This window comes from Anarhichas minor, unplaced genomic scaffold, assembly GCF_050575085.1.
Source record: "Anarhichas minor isolate MPS153535 unplaced genomic scaffold, ASM5057508v1 ptg000052l, whole genome shotgun sequence".
NCBI classification, from domain to species: Eukaryota; Metazoa; Chordata; class Actinopteri; order Perciformes; family Anarhichadidae; genus Anarhichas; species Anarhichas minor.
Window position 1 is genome coordinate 1361050 of NW_027466498.1, and position 16522 is coordinate 1377571.

The 16522-nt window shown below is 40.5% G+C and overlaps 1 protein-coding gene across 1 annotated transcript; it reads right to left on the minus strand.

Moving 5' to 3' along the window:
- Nucleotides 1-208: 208 nt before the first annotated feature.
- On the minus strand, nt 209-16386 carry tbx4 (T-box transcription factor 4). Its single transcript, XM_076075473.1, has 8 exons — nt 16243-16386; nt 15762-15856; nt 8036-8155; nt 6969-7116; nt 1832-1984; nt 1421-1509; nt 971-1206; nt 209-864 (listed from the first exon to the last, which is right to left on the minus strand). The coding sequence occupies exons 1-8, from the start codon at nt 16384-16386 to the stop codon at nt 209-211; spliced, it is 1641 nt and encodes a 546-aa protein (XP_075931588.1).
- Nucleotides 16387-16522: the final 136 nt, after the last annotated feature.

Genomic DNA, 16522 nt, shown 5'->3' on the forward strand with positions numbered 1-16522 from the left:
ATAAGTAAAGAGGTCGACCACTGTTCACCACACAGTATTGTATGTAATAGTGCTTCAGTGAGAATTGGTGGATATAAATGGCTTTGGCAATGATCATGGCTGTGGTTCATTATCATTGCTTGGCATCAGCAGCCCACAGTGGGGTGTTGAACCTTGATTCATTTCAGACTTGTACATTGGACAAAACTGGTTGCTCTAGTGGTCCATGTTAGCTATCAGTCCAGTGAGTCCCAGCGCTACTCAGCCCCACTTGGTACTGATAGGATGGATCCCGGAGGGATAGAGTGCCTTGTGTTGGATAGGCTGAGAAATCTCTGTGAGGCCGGAGTGGAGACCCTGGTTTCTTGTGGTACAGAGTTGGATGGCCTGACCTTTCTCTGGATCCTGAAACGGCTGGAGAGCAGGATGAAGAGGAGGATGAAGGAGGTATAATGGGCAGACCTCGCTGAACCGTAGCTGAGTTGTAGACACCCAACTCAGCCTGTGGTCGAGATGCCATGGATGATGTGGGGTGCGGTACAACCGGCGTGACTGTGGCAGCGTTGGTAAAGTGAGCAGTAAAGGGCTGGTACGGGACACCTTCCACGCTATAGCGAGGGTAGGGCTGCATTGTAGCCCACATGTTGCAATTTATTGAAGAGGAGTTGGTCAGGTCATCTGTGTCCCCTACCCCTGATCCAGACTCTGTCTCAATACTACCGTACATACAAGCTTCTCTAGAGGTGATTGCCTCAGTGCAGTATGGATGAGACATCAAGGGCGACTCATAAGAGGTAGCTGAACGAAAGTAATGCTCCTCTGAGACCACAGATGATGTCTCCAGATATGGCCGCTTGCATCCAAGCTCTAGGTGTCGGGCATTATCTGCAAATGGATATAGTTAACAGCATATTTTATTTCAACCAGGGAGTACTTAATGGGCACATCTGATTCTGTACAATAGCTAAAAGAACAGCAGTTAAGAACATACCTCTGTGTTTGAAGCAGTGGTACAGAAGGCTAGGGTCTCTGCTCTGAGGGAAGTGGTTGGAGATAGGATCTTGGGGGTCTGAGTTAGGCAAAGGAACCCCAGTCTCATACTGATAAGAGGACAGGACTTGAGGGTGCCCTGTGAGAACTCCTGCTCCGAGCTTCCCTGCTAGGTGGCTATGCGAGGAGATGAGCCTCTGGCGAACCATGTTCTTTGAAATCACTGGGTATTCTTTCCTGTACAATAAGCAGCAACAGAAGAGAAAAGGAATCAGTCTGCCATGTCTGCAATTCCACTCAGCAGTCTTTCAAGGAGGTGAGGTATCTTTTTTGTTTTATCCAAAAACAAAAAAATGTCCTGAAGAACTGATGTTTATGAGAGAATTCCTGTGTGCTAACTGGTCCTACAGGACCTGTCTTATTTCCCTGGTTCCTTTTTGTGTAAACATACCCCTGTAGTCTTGAAACGCGTAGATCTCCTTCTTCACTACCCCGGAATCCTTTGGCAAATGGATTGTTTTCTATCTTTAGCTGAGTGATCTAGGAAAATTATATTTCATTTAAGATTTCATTCTATTTGCTATCAACCAAACCATAAGTGAAGCAATTACAGGAAGGTTCTTTGCTGTGGGGGACGGGAAAGCTGACACCACCCATGCACCCCTATGCACACTTTAACAGTTAGATTTAAAGAATCTACACCTAGAAACATGTACTACCATTTAAACTCTTATAATAAGTTCAACATGATTGACTGTAATCCCCTTTCATCAATAAAAGGAATAGCTGACACCAACAAATGTTACTTTTGTATTTGTAAAACTTGGAATATTGCATCAATTGTATTTTATAGTTGCTTTACCTTGTGGTTTTGATACGAGGTGACAGAGATGAAGGCTGTCTCATGAAAGGCATGAGTACAGTAGGCCGTGTTCTTGGATCCAAAGGCGTTGTTTTCATCGGCTTTGACTATGTGTAGTCTAGGCTGGTACTTGTGCATAGAGTTCAGGATGATCTAGGAAGGTGAAGAGAAGATAAAACATTTCATTTTTAACTTTTGAAAGCAACGGTCTATTAACAGCCACTATCGTGTAGTACACATTCATTTTTCACCACTAGCTTGCAAAGACAATGACAATGTTAACTGGCTTAAAGTGTAAATAAACACTAAATTCCACAGTTGACGTTTTACAGTCGCTGATGTTCTAACAGTGTAATAACAACAAGAGAAGATCTGCTAAACAACTATGGTATGCTTTGGCAGGTTTATATACTCCACATTATATTGTTCTCACTCTCTCCAGGATATCCAGTCAACATTGTTTCCATACAGCAACATAGGCTGTGATTTATCATTTGGTAGTGAATGACTATACAGTGAATTAGATCATAACCATTGATTCAATGCACATTTAGACTCCGACATGAGTTAATCACCTGGGACATAATTATAAAGCTCATGATAATGATGATAATTCATCAACACATTTCCCTTGAGGTTAGAGGCTATGTACTTAGTGTAAAAGTCATGAAAAATGTTTGAAAAATGAACTGCACAATATCCCACTATCACTTAAATGAGTTGCTCTAGTCCTAGTGATTAGTGTTCAGCATTAACTTGTCTTAGCAGGTTAAGCACAGGTGTAATTAATAACAATGATCATGGCCCAATTCCGTTTGAGTGACCCGTTAAGCCTACCAAGTAAGTAAGCACAACTCTCTCCAACAAAATTACCTTCCCATACAACTAAACTGTATTCTCAATGACGTTTCGAGGGAAACCTATATTCTCTCGGATTATGGTCGCAGTTTTAAACACGTGATTAACAATGTCAACTGAAACAAAACTTGGTTATGATTAGGCAACATATAATTGTTTAGGTTTAGTAACACATCATGGTTTGGCTTAAAATAAGTATGTTTGTAACATTATTCAAGATACTAACATAAATTCAAATAAGTCAACATTGACTTTTGGTTTCACAATGTACACAAACTGTGGTCCCCTGGGTGAAAGTCCTGTGTTTGTTTGACTCACCCATCGAGTTACGCAGACTTTGATTAGAAACTTTAAAAAAAACGAAATCCGGGAGAAAATACATTTCCCCCTGTCATTTTTAAGAGTCCAGCCTGGTCTCTTAAAAATGACAGGGGGAAATGTATTTAGTAGGGCCTTGTAATGTGTATTTAGTAATGTGTATTTAGTAGGGAATTTAGTAATGTGTATTTAGTAGGGCCTTGGAACTGGAACACTTACATGAAATGCAGATATCATTAATGTTAATAATTGTCCCGTAGCTTTTCGTGATATGACATTTGAAAATGTCTGCCACAAAAAAGGTCACTTCATAGGTAAGTAAACTGTACGCAAAGATTCCATCTTTGTGAAATAAACTGTAATGATTTACATTTTTTTAATATTGTACATTATTAGTATGAAGCATGGAAATGGCATGTTGTCCCAATGTCTACCCTTAGTATACATTCTAACAGATTTTAACGAACAATAATTAAATGTGTAAATAAAAAAGTAACATGTACCTCACATCCGCTCTCATATAAGTAACCATATTGTATGCCAATTTTAGTAAATGCTTACTACTTTTTACCCTCATTACATGTGTATCATAGAACCATAACACAATAGATGTTCATTCAGTGTGAAAATCACACTGAATGAACATCTATTGTGTCCCAAGTCTTTGCTGTGTGTTCAAGTGCAGCTTTCTAACCAAGACACAGGTGAAATGAATGAAGAGTGGGCCTTCATCGCCGCTAGGTCTTTGATTTTGGTTTGTTGTGTCTGGGCCTTTAGTCTCTTTAAATGCGGGGAGGGCCGACAGTTTCAAAGGGAGGCCCTCACATGCACACACAGGCGGTCTGACAACCAAAAGAGAGACACTCAGATTACAACACACAGAGATGGAGTGTGACTTCATTCTATGCTCAGGACACCATTACTCCACTTTATCTTACAATAGTTGTTGCTGTATTAATGTTCTAAATCTCATTGGCAAGTGCTTAAAGGAGCTATGTATGTCACTTTTGGTAACACAATCTGTGAGATGGTGAACACTGCACCTTGTCTATACTCACTGCTTTTTACATTGCATTGTGGGAATTGAATTGGCAGCTCAACAACCTCCAGTGCACTTGAACTATGTTGAAATAGGGACATTCCTGACTTTCTGACCAGTTCTCTACTCGTCTGACACCTTAAAGTTTAAACCATGCCATAAGATCAGACTATTTGAAATGAGTGTGTTGTATACCATGCCTGTTACCACCATCCATTCCCTGCCAAATTCCCCATTGGGATCAAGTCCTTCGTGTGCAAAGTTGTTAGATTGGATTGGTTCAATGCATTTTTCATCTCCATCACACTTGATCTGGAATCTAAATGTGTTGTGTGTTAGTATAGCAGGTAGCATGTGCTGAGCGTGCATAGTGTTTAGGTTGATTGGGTGGCTGCAGGTCGGCTCACTCGCATCAGTCCGCTCACCGCAGCCGACTGCTGTGCCCAGCGAAGCGTTAGCAACAGTAAGGCAGGGTCATCCCTAGTCCAGCTCTGTCAGTGCGTATAAGCATCAAGCACTGCACTTCGGCTCCCTCCTCATTTGCCTATCCTTCAGGGGTCTCTCAAAGAGAGGCAAATGTTGAACAGGGCACAGGGTGCTAGGCTCAGGTTGAACACCGACTGGCCCTGTGCTCACATGCTCCTGTTGCTGAGGCAGGCTGGAGAGACACAGATAAGCTATTGGCTGGTTCACAAGAGGCTCTCGGCTGACCTTTGTCTGCTCTGCTGTCTGGCTGTTTGAGGGTGATACTGGAGACTCCTGAGTGACTGTCTAAAGGGAGTGATCAGGGAAGCCTTCCTCAGATCAGTGAAGAGCTAAAGAAGGTATTTGCTTTCATCTTCCTTAATATCCATGATACGGATATGTGCGTGTGAAGACTTCTTGAAGCACAATAAGTATTATTTTATTACCATAGCATGTAATGACCCAACCTTATCGCCAGACTAGAATGTCAATATTGGAAGATTCTGCAAAACCCAGATTAAGGTTTGGAAAAGATTGTGATTTTGGTTAATAAAAAGGTGACTATCAATATAAGGTGCTTTATGTGATGGGATCCAACTTCCAGTCTACACATCTATCCACCACCCCAACCTCCACACCCTTACCTTGCACATTGCCGCATAAAACTCATAATACTTCCCTGCATTAGTACTGACGGTTGGCAATGTACATGAATTGTGAAGGGCGGTTTTGTCCATTATGGATGAAATTCTTTGGGATACTAGGCTGAATAACCATAGAACATGAAGAAGAAGAGTGTGAATTATAGTTGAATTAGTCATTTCTTACACATTCAGTAATGTGTATAATTAGTACTGAATGGGAGTTCCTTCACTCCACAGTGAGAAGCCCTGCCCGACTACACACCTCTCGATCTTGGCGTCATCTGGGCTCTGCCTGGCCTCAAACTCGCTCTGTCCTCATTACTCGCCCTTATCACTGGCCAGGCACTCAACTCGATCTGACAGCAGGCCCCGCCACGGATCTGAGAGGTTATGAACCTAATGAGCCCGCCCATTGATGGGATGGCTTCAGACAAGCTATCCCAGAGTCCCCCTGGGGAGCCCTGCCACAGTCATACTCTTCACCTCACTACGCAGCCTCTGCCTCCTCAGTTTCATTCAGAAATCTGAAAAACATCTACACCTTTTTGCAGTTTGCACATGTATCATATTAAAAAGATGTATGTTTCTTCTCACATTAGGTGGTTTTTGCCAAAACAGAGTTCCCTCCAGTCATGAAATTTCAGCAATATATTGGAGTTTTGGAGGTGTATTCCAGACAGGTAAAGCTGAAAATAATACATTGCCTTGGGAGCACAAGTAATTTTAGAAATAAATAAGTGTTTCACACCTGGTTTGACTTCAAGCCTCTATAATCTAAAAAGGTTACACCTGTTTCACCCTTTTAACTGCATTTGTTTGATTTATAGGCCTGTTTTCGAACTGTATTTTACAGGGCAGATCATCATCATAGGACTTGATTTGCTCTGGTATTTTTCTTGTTTTTAGCCACACTGGCAATGTAGGTCTTCAGCTCGGTCCACCACTTTGGTCCAGACTGAAAGATCTCAACAACCATTGGATGGATTGCCCTGCAATTTGCCCAGAGGATTAATCCTACTGACTTTGGTGAACCCATAACTTTTCCTGTAGTACTACCAGCAGATTAAAGACTTCACTTATACAGTGAAATATCTCTACATCTACAAGATGGATTAGTACAACTGTTAGTGGTTCAGAGATAAATATCGGAACTGTTGGAATACAATGCAATTCATAGTAAATGGACTTGTACTTGTACTTGTATAGCTAGTCTTCCTATCACTCAAAGCACTTAACACTACATGTCATTCACCCACTTATACTCTGATGGCAGCTTCATAACTGATTCATACCCCACACATACACAGCCTACGGGAGCTATTTGGCATGGCCATGGACCTGAGGATCGAACCGTCGACGCTCTGATTGGAAGACGACCCGCTCTAGCTCTGAGCCACGGCTCAGTGGGGGCTCAGCAGGGTCGTCCTTCAATCAGAGGATTGGCGGTTTGATCCCCGGCTCCGCTAGTCCATTACGATGTGTCCTTGGGCAAGACACTGAACACTTAACTTAGATAGTTCTGATGGGCAGGTGGCACCTTGCATGGCAGCCCTGCTATCAATGTCTGAATGGGTGAATGATGACATGTAGTGTTAAAGCACTTTGAGTGGTCGGAAGACAGACCGTTTAACATTTTGCCATTTGTATACTTGTGTTAACAACTGTTGCTTTATTCTCAGATCTTAACAATTAAATTGGTGGATAAAATGTTAACACTATTGGGATAATCCAGTCGATTTTGTAATAACGTTAACCCTTTCTTTAAATAGGTCTTGAATTATAGAAATTACTAATATACTCTGCAGGTACTCACATGCCCAAAAGGGTCCAGGTGATTGTTTGTTAGCTTGAGCTTCTGAAACGACACCAGTTGCCTCATCCAGTGAGCTCCTGTGGCGGGGGAATCAGGGTGCACATAGAGTCTGCCTGGCATTGCTGGCTCAGCTTTGCCAGCCACCATCCTAAAAACAGATGGAGAAACGTGCAGAAGCAAACTGTGATAAGAAAAAAAAACCCGAATGTAATATTGCCTCTAGCTGTTTACAAGAGCTAATGCTATTCAACATTTAAAGAAGACATCTCAGTTAATCTAACATAGCTCACTCAAAATATTTGGCCTTGTTGCAACATGAATCAAGTCACCTTTACCATAGCGTACAACACTACTGCTCTCAACCCTCACAGTATTTAATCCCTTAGACTTGAAGGAGGTGGCCTCTGCTAATACATCACTACTAATTATGCTTCTCCAAGGTGTCGCTGAGAAACACCAGATCTGCAGGCCATGCCACAAGATCAGAAACAAATGGCTGTAAAACGAAGTCTTTTGCATTCATTTCAGCTTTTACATGCAAAACCTTTTGTCCACCTTTGTGAAGTTGGAGTGCCAGTTATAATGTCATACTGATGAATGAAGGGCTGCAATGTCATTGCCTCCAGATACAGGGTCAATTTAAGAAATACTGAGTTCGGTCCACCAGCTTTTTCTCTTTGACTAGTGTTTCAGTTGCCTCACAATACTGACAATACCTTGACCATAGTTTTTCCATCATCAGCATAATCTATCCCTAAAGTTAACCATACAGTTGTTGCCATGCTCAGATGTTGTAGATATCAAGAATTTACAAAATCGTACAAAACGTTTGATTGTAATCCAGTGTTTTGTTTGTTTTGGTCTGGCGATAAGAGTTAGGAAACAACATGGCAGCTCAAGGTTTCTGTCTGTGTATTGCCTGCAGGCCTAAGTTGATTACCCGCCGGGCCTCAGCATCTGTTATACAAGTAGCTACAATCAGCTAAGCTGCTAAGAAAGGCTGTAGTAGTAGGCCATGGGGCAACCTTCAACAAGAATCATCCATGGCTTTGCATTTGGAAACTTACCACTTGTTATCACAGAACTTGTAGCGATGGTCATCAGCGGGGACAATGTCAATAAGTAGGATGTATTTGGTTTTGGGGTTCATCCCAGTTACTTTAACCTTGTAGCTGGGGAACATCCTCCTGTTGAAAAATGTAAAGGAAAGGTGTCAGAAATGCTCTTATTTGGCTTTCATATGAACGCAATACTTGACTTTGACTTAAGTTCTTATTCCTAAACAGAAATCAGTGTGATTGGAACCTTTCAGAAGGATTTGATCAAAATGCGTATACATGATTGTGAGTTTCCATAAAAAATGCAACCAATTTCAGGGACTAATAAAACCCTTCTTTCCCCAAAGGACCTTATGTTGCACTCTGCAACAATCGTTGAAAGCATCGGGTCGGAAGTTAAAAACAGTTGTGTAGGTTCAGTGTAGTATCCTCACTGATGATCTGATTTGCTCAGTTGTTCAGCGATTGGGATGAGGAAGGATCCATAGATATCGAGGGACTGAGAGAAGAGTCGGGGGAAAAGCTGCCTTCTCTGAAACCTAAAATCACCTTGACCGAAAGATAAAGTGGATGAAACCTACTTCTTACAAAAATAACCCCACCTAGCACATGAAAAAAACCTTCCAGGATCATTTTCTTCATGTTGTCCTTACTGTCAAAATCAAAACCTGGTAATGATTTGTTTCCTTGCAGGCATTTATTTGGGAGGAGACTGAAATCCTCTCATACTTGTGATACTGAGGGGCCATAAAAAATATGTGAACAAGCTCTATCTTTCATCTCTTAAATGCCTCCAGACTACAAGACAGAATATGTTAATATAGCACTCAAAGCCATAAAACACATGAAGGGAGCTACCTTTCCTGACCTCTTCTGGGAACCAAAAACTTTTTTATCCCATTTTCGCCAAAGGAAATTTCACAAAGGGCTCAGCGCCCCTTATAAAGTCCTAAGTGGTTTTTAATGGCACCAGAGATCGGACAATAGTTTAGATAGCCGTCTCGTCATTGCACAAGAGGCTACGGTCAAAAAGCAGTTCATCTGTCAGTGGTGCCCATGGCAACGAGTTCAAACATTGGGAGACACTCATGAAAGGCTTTACATGCTTTCTGGGAAAATAGTGTAGCATCAAAACCCCTATATACATACTTACTGTTCTGATTGGTGCAAATGCTCTTCTTCAAAAGGATCATTGTGCCCGACACCATCTGATCATGTTACTGTAAATACTCTCTCACGTAAGAGAGAGAGGAGGGGGATTGAGGGCCGGTAATTTAAATCTCTCTCCCAGGCTTCAAATCCAATCAGTAGGAGAGATCAGTCCCAGTATCATCCTCACTGAAAGACAGGTTAATCTTAGAGGAACATTCAAAGCAGACCTCTTCTCTTCTCTGGCTCCGCTTGTACCATACTGAGCAGTCCAGAGCAGACGGAGGCCTGTGTCAACACATGTGGCCCTCGGGTTTGTGTAATATGGCCATAACTATCTAGAGAGGGCTCTGCTGCTCACTCCTCAGCTGTCCAGCCGGACAGATGACCCTGATGCCCCACGATCGTATACACAAATGAATGTTGTTAAGTCAAAATGCGTCTTGGGTAGGGGGTGTTTGGTTTAAAAATAGTAGCACTGTCACTTTTTCCCTCAACAAATTCTAAGTGATTTGAATGCAGCCCACATAGCCTAATCCTAAATCCACCCACCAGACGCCGTTACATCTTAACCCTTTACTGTTAAAAGCCTTGTTCATTGGTTTCGCTTCAGAGGTGGGTGAACAACAACAAAGTGTTTTATAGTTTTTGGTTAAAAACACAAGAACTGTCACTCTTTGCCAAAATTAATCTATAACATATAATTCCCTAACTGATTTGAAGACGGCCCTGTAGGCAAATCCTAAATGTAAAAACAATTGTTGTAAAATGAATGAATGTGGTTTCATCCATTCGCTGTACCTCCACTGCCTCACTTAGATGAAGTTTCTGTTTTTACAATGTCAGCGCACAGCCTTTATTAATACACTTTTCTTTCTATGGTGTTGAATCCTAAATGCGACCTCCCACTTCTCTCAGGTAGTTTGTGTTGTCAGGATTATCCATCCAGTGAAGCTAGGCTTTCTCCACTTTGCCCACATTTAAAAAATAAATAAATACAATTTTGAATAAAAAAATCACAGCAGTAAAAAATAGTGTAGGAGAATGAAATGTAATTGGGTGTTTGTCTTGTTCCTGCAGTAGCACAACTGTTGTAGTCCAGGGTTCAGACATATGATGGCATATTGAAAGAGATGATAGAAACGTGTCAACCATTTGACTTTTTGCCAATCCGTGGATACTGGTGTAGCCTTCTCTTTAATATCTCTGCTTATATTGGGCCACATGTTGCAATATGGAATTGCAGGATAAATTATTTCTTAGTTGAATAGTACAATATATGTTGTTATTGGAATATAACATACATTTAAATCGTATTGACCACCCTTACTGTAGTCTATATGTAGCTGTTCTCAGGCTAAATGACTTTCACCGTAGTCCTGTTGTTTAGCTGTCTATAATCTTTCATACATGAGACGAAAAACCGTTTTGCATATCTGCTACATCTATAAAAAAATCAAGGTATTGCAACTCTAGTCAAGTGATTTTCAAAGGCAGACAACATGAAGGCATGCGTATACATACGGTGGTGTGACTAAGTGAGTGAGTTTAAGAGGAGCATGAGAAATGGAAGTCGGAGAGTGTGTGTATGATATCAGTGTCAGGGCGTGTGTGTGTGTGTTTCTGTGCCCAGCCAGCTGTTTCTCTTAACAATCCCACATGTTTAGGCCCTCCAGTGATCCATTCCCTCTCTGGGAATCTCCAGTACCACGGCAAGATCAAAAGGAGTGTTGGGGGGGATGATGAAGCGCCACAACCTAGTAGACTCGGCCTATTGTGGGCGCCGGATTCCTCTTATCAACCCGCCGCTGCTCTCTTGACGGGCTGTGTACAAAGAGGGAGAGTGAGGGAAGAGCTGCACTGGGTGCTTTGAAGAGGGAGGATTACGCCTGGACAATGACACTCACAATAACAAGTCTACTAGTCTCGGCTAGGTGCTGCATGCGAGTGGACTGAGAGTTTCATCTCAGAGTGTCGGGGAAATGTAGGATCCCCTGCATGACGGCCTGGCTGCTCTGCATCTGTACCTCCTCCCCTGCCACCTCTGAACTGACCCTCCTTACATGTTACAACTGTGGGGCCCTTTAAACCAGGACACCCCGATATTAACAGTTTTTATTCATGCCACTCCGTTTCACCATAAAATAGGTTGACGAATTCTGTGTTTTAAATTTTTTTGCAGTAAGTTTTGAACATATAATGCCCAGTGTAAAACATTGTTTCATAACCTTACATGTCCTTACCTTACAAGCCACCTTGAATCTAATTATCATTTATATATATATATATATATATATTACAATATTATAACATATATTGTATAATAATATTGGTATCTGTGATCATACACTGCAGTATTATTTGGTTTTGGATCAAAACCAACATTTGAGGGTAATATCTTTGAGCTCTATATACAGTGACAAATATTTCCATTTGCTTGCTCTGACATGTTGTACTTCTGACCACTGTGCACCTGAAAAAAAGCTTACAAGCAGGAAAGTGTATAATGTGTTACTATGGCAACCCGGTAAGTGTGGACTAATAGGTTACCAATGTTAGCTGCATCATAACCACATATTTAACTGCGTTTTTAATATGGGGGCTTCTATGTTTATTCCCTTTTCTGATGTTTTTTTTGTTTTGTTTGTTTGTTTTTAAACAAATACCAAAATGTAGTCAACATGAATGGCACTTTGTTTTTTATGCACTGAAAACTAAAAAATGTACAATTGATGTATAGAAATGAACAAATCTTGGCACCAACTTTGGAAACCACTGTGTTAGAGCCTAGGAACCCAAAGCCACACAATATACAGTCTGCCTTTAGATCGGTACCATCCAATAACATTGTGCTGCTGTAAAGACTTGAAATGACAATGATTAAAGTACAATCATCTTGGATTCTGGTGTTAGTTATATAAAGGTGTCATACGCAGTTCTCAATTCTGTCTATATATATATTTTAAATAAATCTATAGCTGTTTGGGGCCCTTTTATTTGGGAGCCTCCGGCAGTTGTCCACCTCGCCTAATGGTAAAGTCTGCCCCTGGAGTCTTTTCACTGGTGCTCCTGACTGCGAGTAGCTGTGACTCGGGTGTGTGACGAAGCTACTGTGTGTCATGACAGGTGTATTGCTGAGGATCAGAGGAAGTGCAGTATTGAGCGTGAAGTTGTTTTTATGAGCGGTTCTTTAGAGAAGTAAAAGTATTCGACCCATTCTGAACAGGAATGTTTCGAAACACTGCTTTCAGGCACGGCTGAAAATATAAAACAGAAGTAATCCCTACTGTTAGCAGGTTAATGTGATAGGCAATTTATTATGCAATGTTTAAAATGATACACTTAACACTTTGACATGGCATTGAAGTGTCCATTTCAGCCCTCACTGTCACAGTCCTTCTGCTCACATCAGAGTTAACACCCTTTAACGGACTCCTTTCCCCTTGCCCGTCTTTACAATCTGGGTCTTATTGTAATTTTACTAAGATACTAAATGTAACACGTTGTCATTGTTGCTAGCCACAGCTGTACAGTGGAATGTACAGGACAACTGGACCAGAGATCAGAAGGTTTTTAAACAGCTTCTCAGTTTCACCATGTCATCTCAACCTGTGCTTTTTACAGTTACAAAATAAATGGTAAACGCTCCAAAATTACATTTCTGCCACAAAATAATTTTTGTAGCACTTTACATTGCAGCTCGGTAATAACATGGTAACAGTGGGGTAATAATTTCATAATAAAGAGGTAATAATTAAGTAATACTATGTAATTACCAAGGTTTTAACCAGGTAATACTTCGAATTAACAATGGGTAAATATGGGTCATATTAGAATTAAATGTATGTAACAGGGTGCTAAGTGTAATCATATCATGTGTACAGTATACCCTGAAACAAAAGGGAATGTTTGGTACGTACTGTAGGAAGAATAGATTTCAGCATTATAATGTGGTACCAATTTGGACTTCCAAGAATGTTCACGTGATATTGAAAATATTATGCTGGCAAAAACATCAACCTATATTACCTCATTATTATCAGTTTATTACCACATTAATTACACCCAAATATTGCACTGACATCACCATTTTATTGTTAGCAAGTTACCATATTGTCACTGAAATATGACTATATTATTTCTAAATAGTTGTGGCTATCTTTAAATATGTTTCCCCATTATTAAGCTTTGTTTTTTGTCCCCTTATTACCCTGTTTCATACATTTCAGTCTGATAGCACTCAGATATAACCATTGTTAATGCTGCTACCATGTTATTACCGAGCTGTAATGTAAAGAGATACAATATTGTCCTCTGATTTTATTTTGATCTTTGCTTTTTCTGGTGAAATACTAGATAGGTGTACTTTAACGGGCCTCAAAAATCAAATGAAACCATCGAAGAAGGAAAGAAATCAGCTCATCTAACACAAAGACAAATCCAGCCTGTGGTTAAATGGACATTGCTTTGTTTGAACATGCTTATCCGAGATGGTAAACATTATACCTGCAATACATCAGCATGTTAACATTGTCATTGGCAGCATGTTGCCATACTAGTGGTAGCATGTACCTCGAAGCGCTGCTGCGCCTCAGTTCAGCTTCTGGCTGTAGATCCTTGTTTGATTTATGATTTGGAGGCTTGGCTGACTATGGACAGATATTTTGTTCCTTATCAAGCAGAACACATTTTTGTTATTTTTTTATCTGGGCTAGTTTGTGACGCTATCAAATAAATAATTAAATATCTCAAATAATTTGGCTTCTTTTTCATGATTTAACATCTGACTCTGATTACTAGACAAATATGTCACTGTTGCCCTGATTGACAGAATCAAACAGATTAGACTTTCAGAAGTTATTACTTTCTCTAAGATAATTGGAGCCTGGTTTAGATTATTTATTTTTCTTGTCTGCTTTGTGATTCATATTTGAAACATTTCTGGTGAATCACTGAAAATGAATATATATATATATATATATATATATAGCATATATATAGCATATATATATATATATATGGAGAGCAGGGCCGTCCTTCAATCAAAGGATCGGTGGTTCGATTCCCGGCTCCGCTAGTCGCATGTCGATGTGTCCTTGAGCAAGACACTTAACCCCAAAAATGTCTCCCGTAGCTGAGCCTACGGTATGAATGTGATAGAATCTGAATTGTAAGTCGCTTTGGATAAAAGCGTCTGCTAAATGACTGTAATGTAATGATTGACAGAAGTATCTGCTCAAATGTCAGATTTAATGCAACGTCACTGTGTTTTACTGGGCGACTACAACATTCACATTTCAACATGAACAAGTGCGTTCTGCCATGCCAACAAAGCTCGAATGCACTATTCATAACATACTTGAATAATTCAGTCTGGTGTTGATATCATTTAATGCGAGTTCATCTTCAGAGCTTCTGCTTCTGGAGGACAGAGCCCATATTTGTCTGCTGCAGAGTAACAGTACTGGAGGTAAACCCAGACAGGTTTCCCAGCACAGCTGCACAGCTGAACCACTGCACAGCCCTTCAAAGGGCTTTAAGGATTCAGAGCCCACTTTATCAGCTGGACAAGGGAAAGCCCATCTCTTATGGTTATGTAGCATTAAGGAAAAAGTGTGGTGACCTTTTACATTTTTTTACTGGAAAAAAAAAGGTCCCATGAGGAATGAGAGGCGGAGAATGTACTCATTCTCTGGTTAATGTCCAAAGGCCTCACTATCTAATCCTCAGGACGCATTAAATCCAACAAGCCGAGCAGTCATTTGTGTTTTCAATTATGTAGTCGCTGCTGCAGGAACTTTCTGTAAGTAAAAGTTAGAACTGCTATACGTTACTGTTACCACAGAAAGCTGAGACTCTTTTTGTGTAATAAATCAATCACTTAAATATCACTTTCTTTCTAATTTTCCACAAACTTATGAAGAATATGAGCAGCTTTTGGTACAATAATGTGACTAATAACATATGCAGCATGGGTAGATCGGTCCTCGGCTCCTCCATGTCGAAGTGTCTTTGGGCAAGACACTGAACTCCAAATTGCTACCGAAGGCCGTACCATTGGTGTGTGTGTGTGTGTGTGTGTGTGTGTGTGTGTGTCTGTGTGAATAAGCATGGCACCATGGCACACGTTGCATATCGATACTAAACATATGATCATCTTATAAAGTTATTCATTGTACTAATTAATATAACCAGTAATTAAACTACACAGTACATGAAATACTTAAAACATTAACATATTAACATCTACAATAAAAACCTAAAAATGAAATAAATATGAAATATATAATGGAAGAACACTCAACAAATTGTGCACAACAAATACTTTTACTATTGCTTCTTATAAAGGATTTGACAGTATTTTTACAGTTTTTACTAACGTGAAAGGTCTGAATACTTCTGATTGGTAAAGTCATTTCTAATAATGGAATTAATAGAAAAGCACATATACATCTCTATGTGATCTTACTTTTTGTGGTGCATTAGAAACATGTTTCTCTTTTTTTTTAACTAACTAATCATTGTCCCATCGTTGGGCCTGGACTGCACTGTGACTGATGGATGGTGTGTTCGCTGCTTTACTGACCTGCCTGCTTTAGTAATGATCATCTCTGTGCCGGCCTCATGGAACTTCTTCCACAGCTCCCTCTCATGAAGAGCAACCTTAATGTTCTCAATGTTCTGGAAGAGAGCGGGAATCACTGTTACACTCACACACTAACCAAATCTCATCACCACAACCTAATATAAATAATGCATCAAAAAACACAGTGTCATTTAAATATGAGTGTATATAAATACACTACAGAGCAACATATACAATCATCTGCAGTATATGTCAAATGTAATATCCACTCCATCTTTTTTACTGCAACTTATTGATAGTATTTCATCTGTTTTGACACCTTAAAAGGATTCATCAAAGAGCTGGCTTTGGGTTGGTATGATACACCAGTTACCCTTTCCGCATGTCATTCCATTTAAATGAAGTTCTATCTGGAGTATCGTCTCTCCATATTACGGTCTACAAGCTGCAGCCATGTGGACCCAAGGGTCTCCATGTGTACCTGGTCGGGCTCACTGGAGCTGGGATTGGTGGGGGCTGTGGAGAGACCCAGTCGTGACTGGTCTGGAAGGAGATCCGTCTCCCCACCGGACTGGACCCGGCTCATACATTCATCCGTCACAGCCGAAAGCTTCTCCTGCAGCATCTCTGCAGGATCAGAAAAATACTCAGCTGTCAGAGTTATCTGTGAGTAGCTGTGAAAGCAGAGAGAACATATAATGCAGACTATGAATCTCCTCCTATCATAGCAACTGTAGAAATGCACCATTAGTCGGTGCCAA

What these genes read in the sequence shown, in the direction of transcription:
- tbx4 (XM_076075473.1), bottom strand. Translation starts at nt 16,386, where the DNA reads ATGCTGCAGGAGAAGCTTTCGGCTGTGACGGATGAATGTATGAGCCGG. An exon ending in ATCATTACTAAAGCAGGCAG is followed by an intron (nt 8,156 to 15,761) that starts GTCAGTAAAGCA and finishes ATTTTTCAACAG; the next exon opens with GAGGATGTTCCCCAGCTACA. An exon ending in AAGTTCTGTGATAACAAGTG is followed by an intron (nt 7,117 to 8,035) that starts GTAAGTTTCCAA and finishes ATCTGTTTTTAG; the next exon opens with GATGGTGGCTGGCAAAGCTG.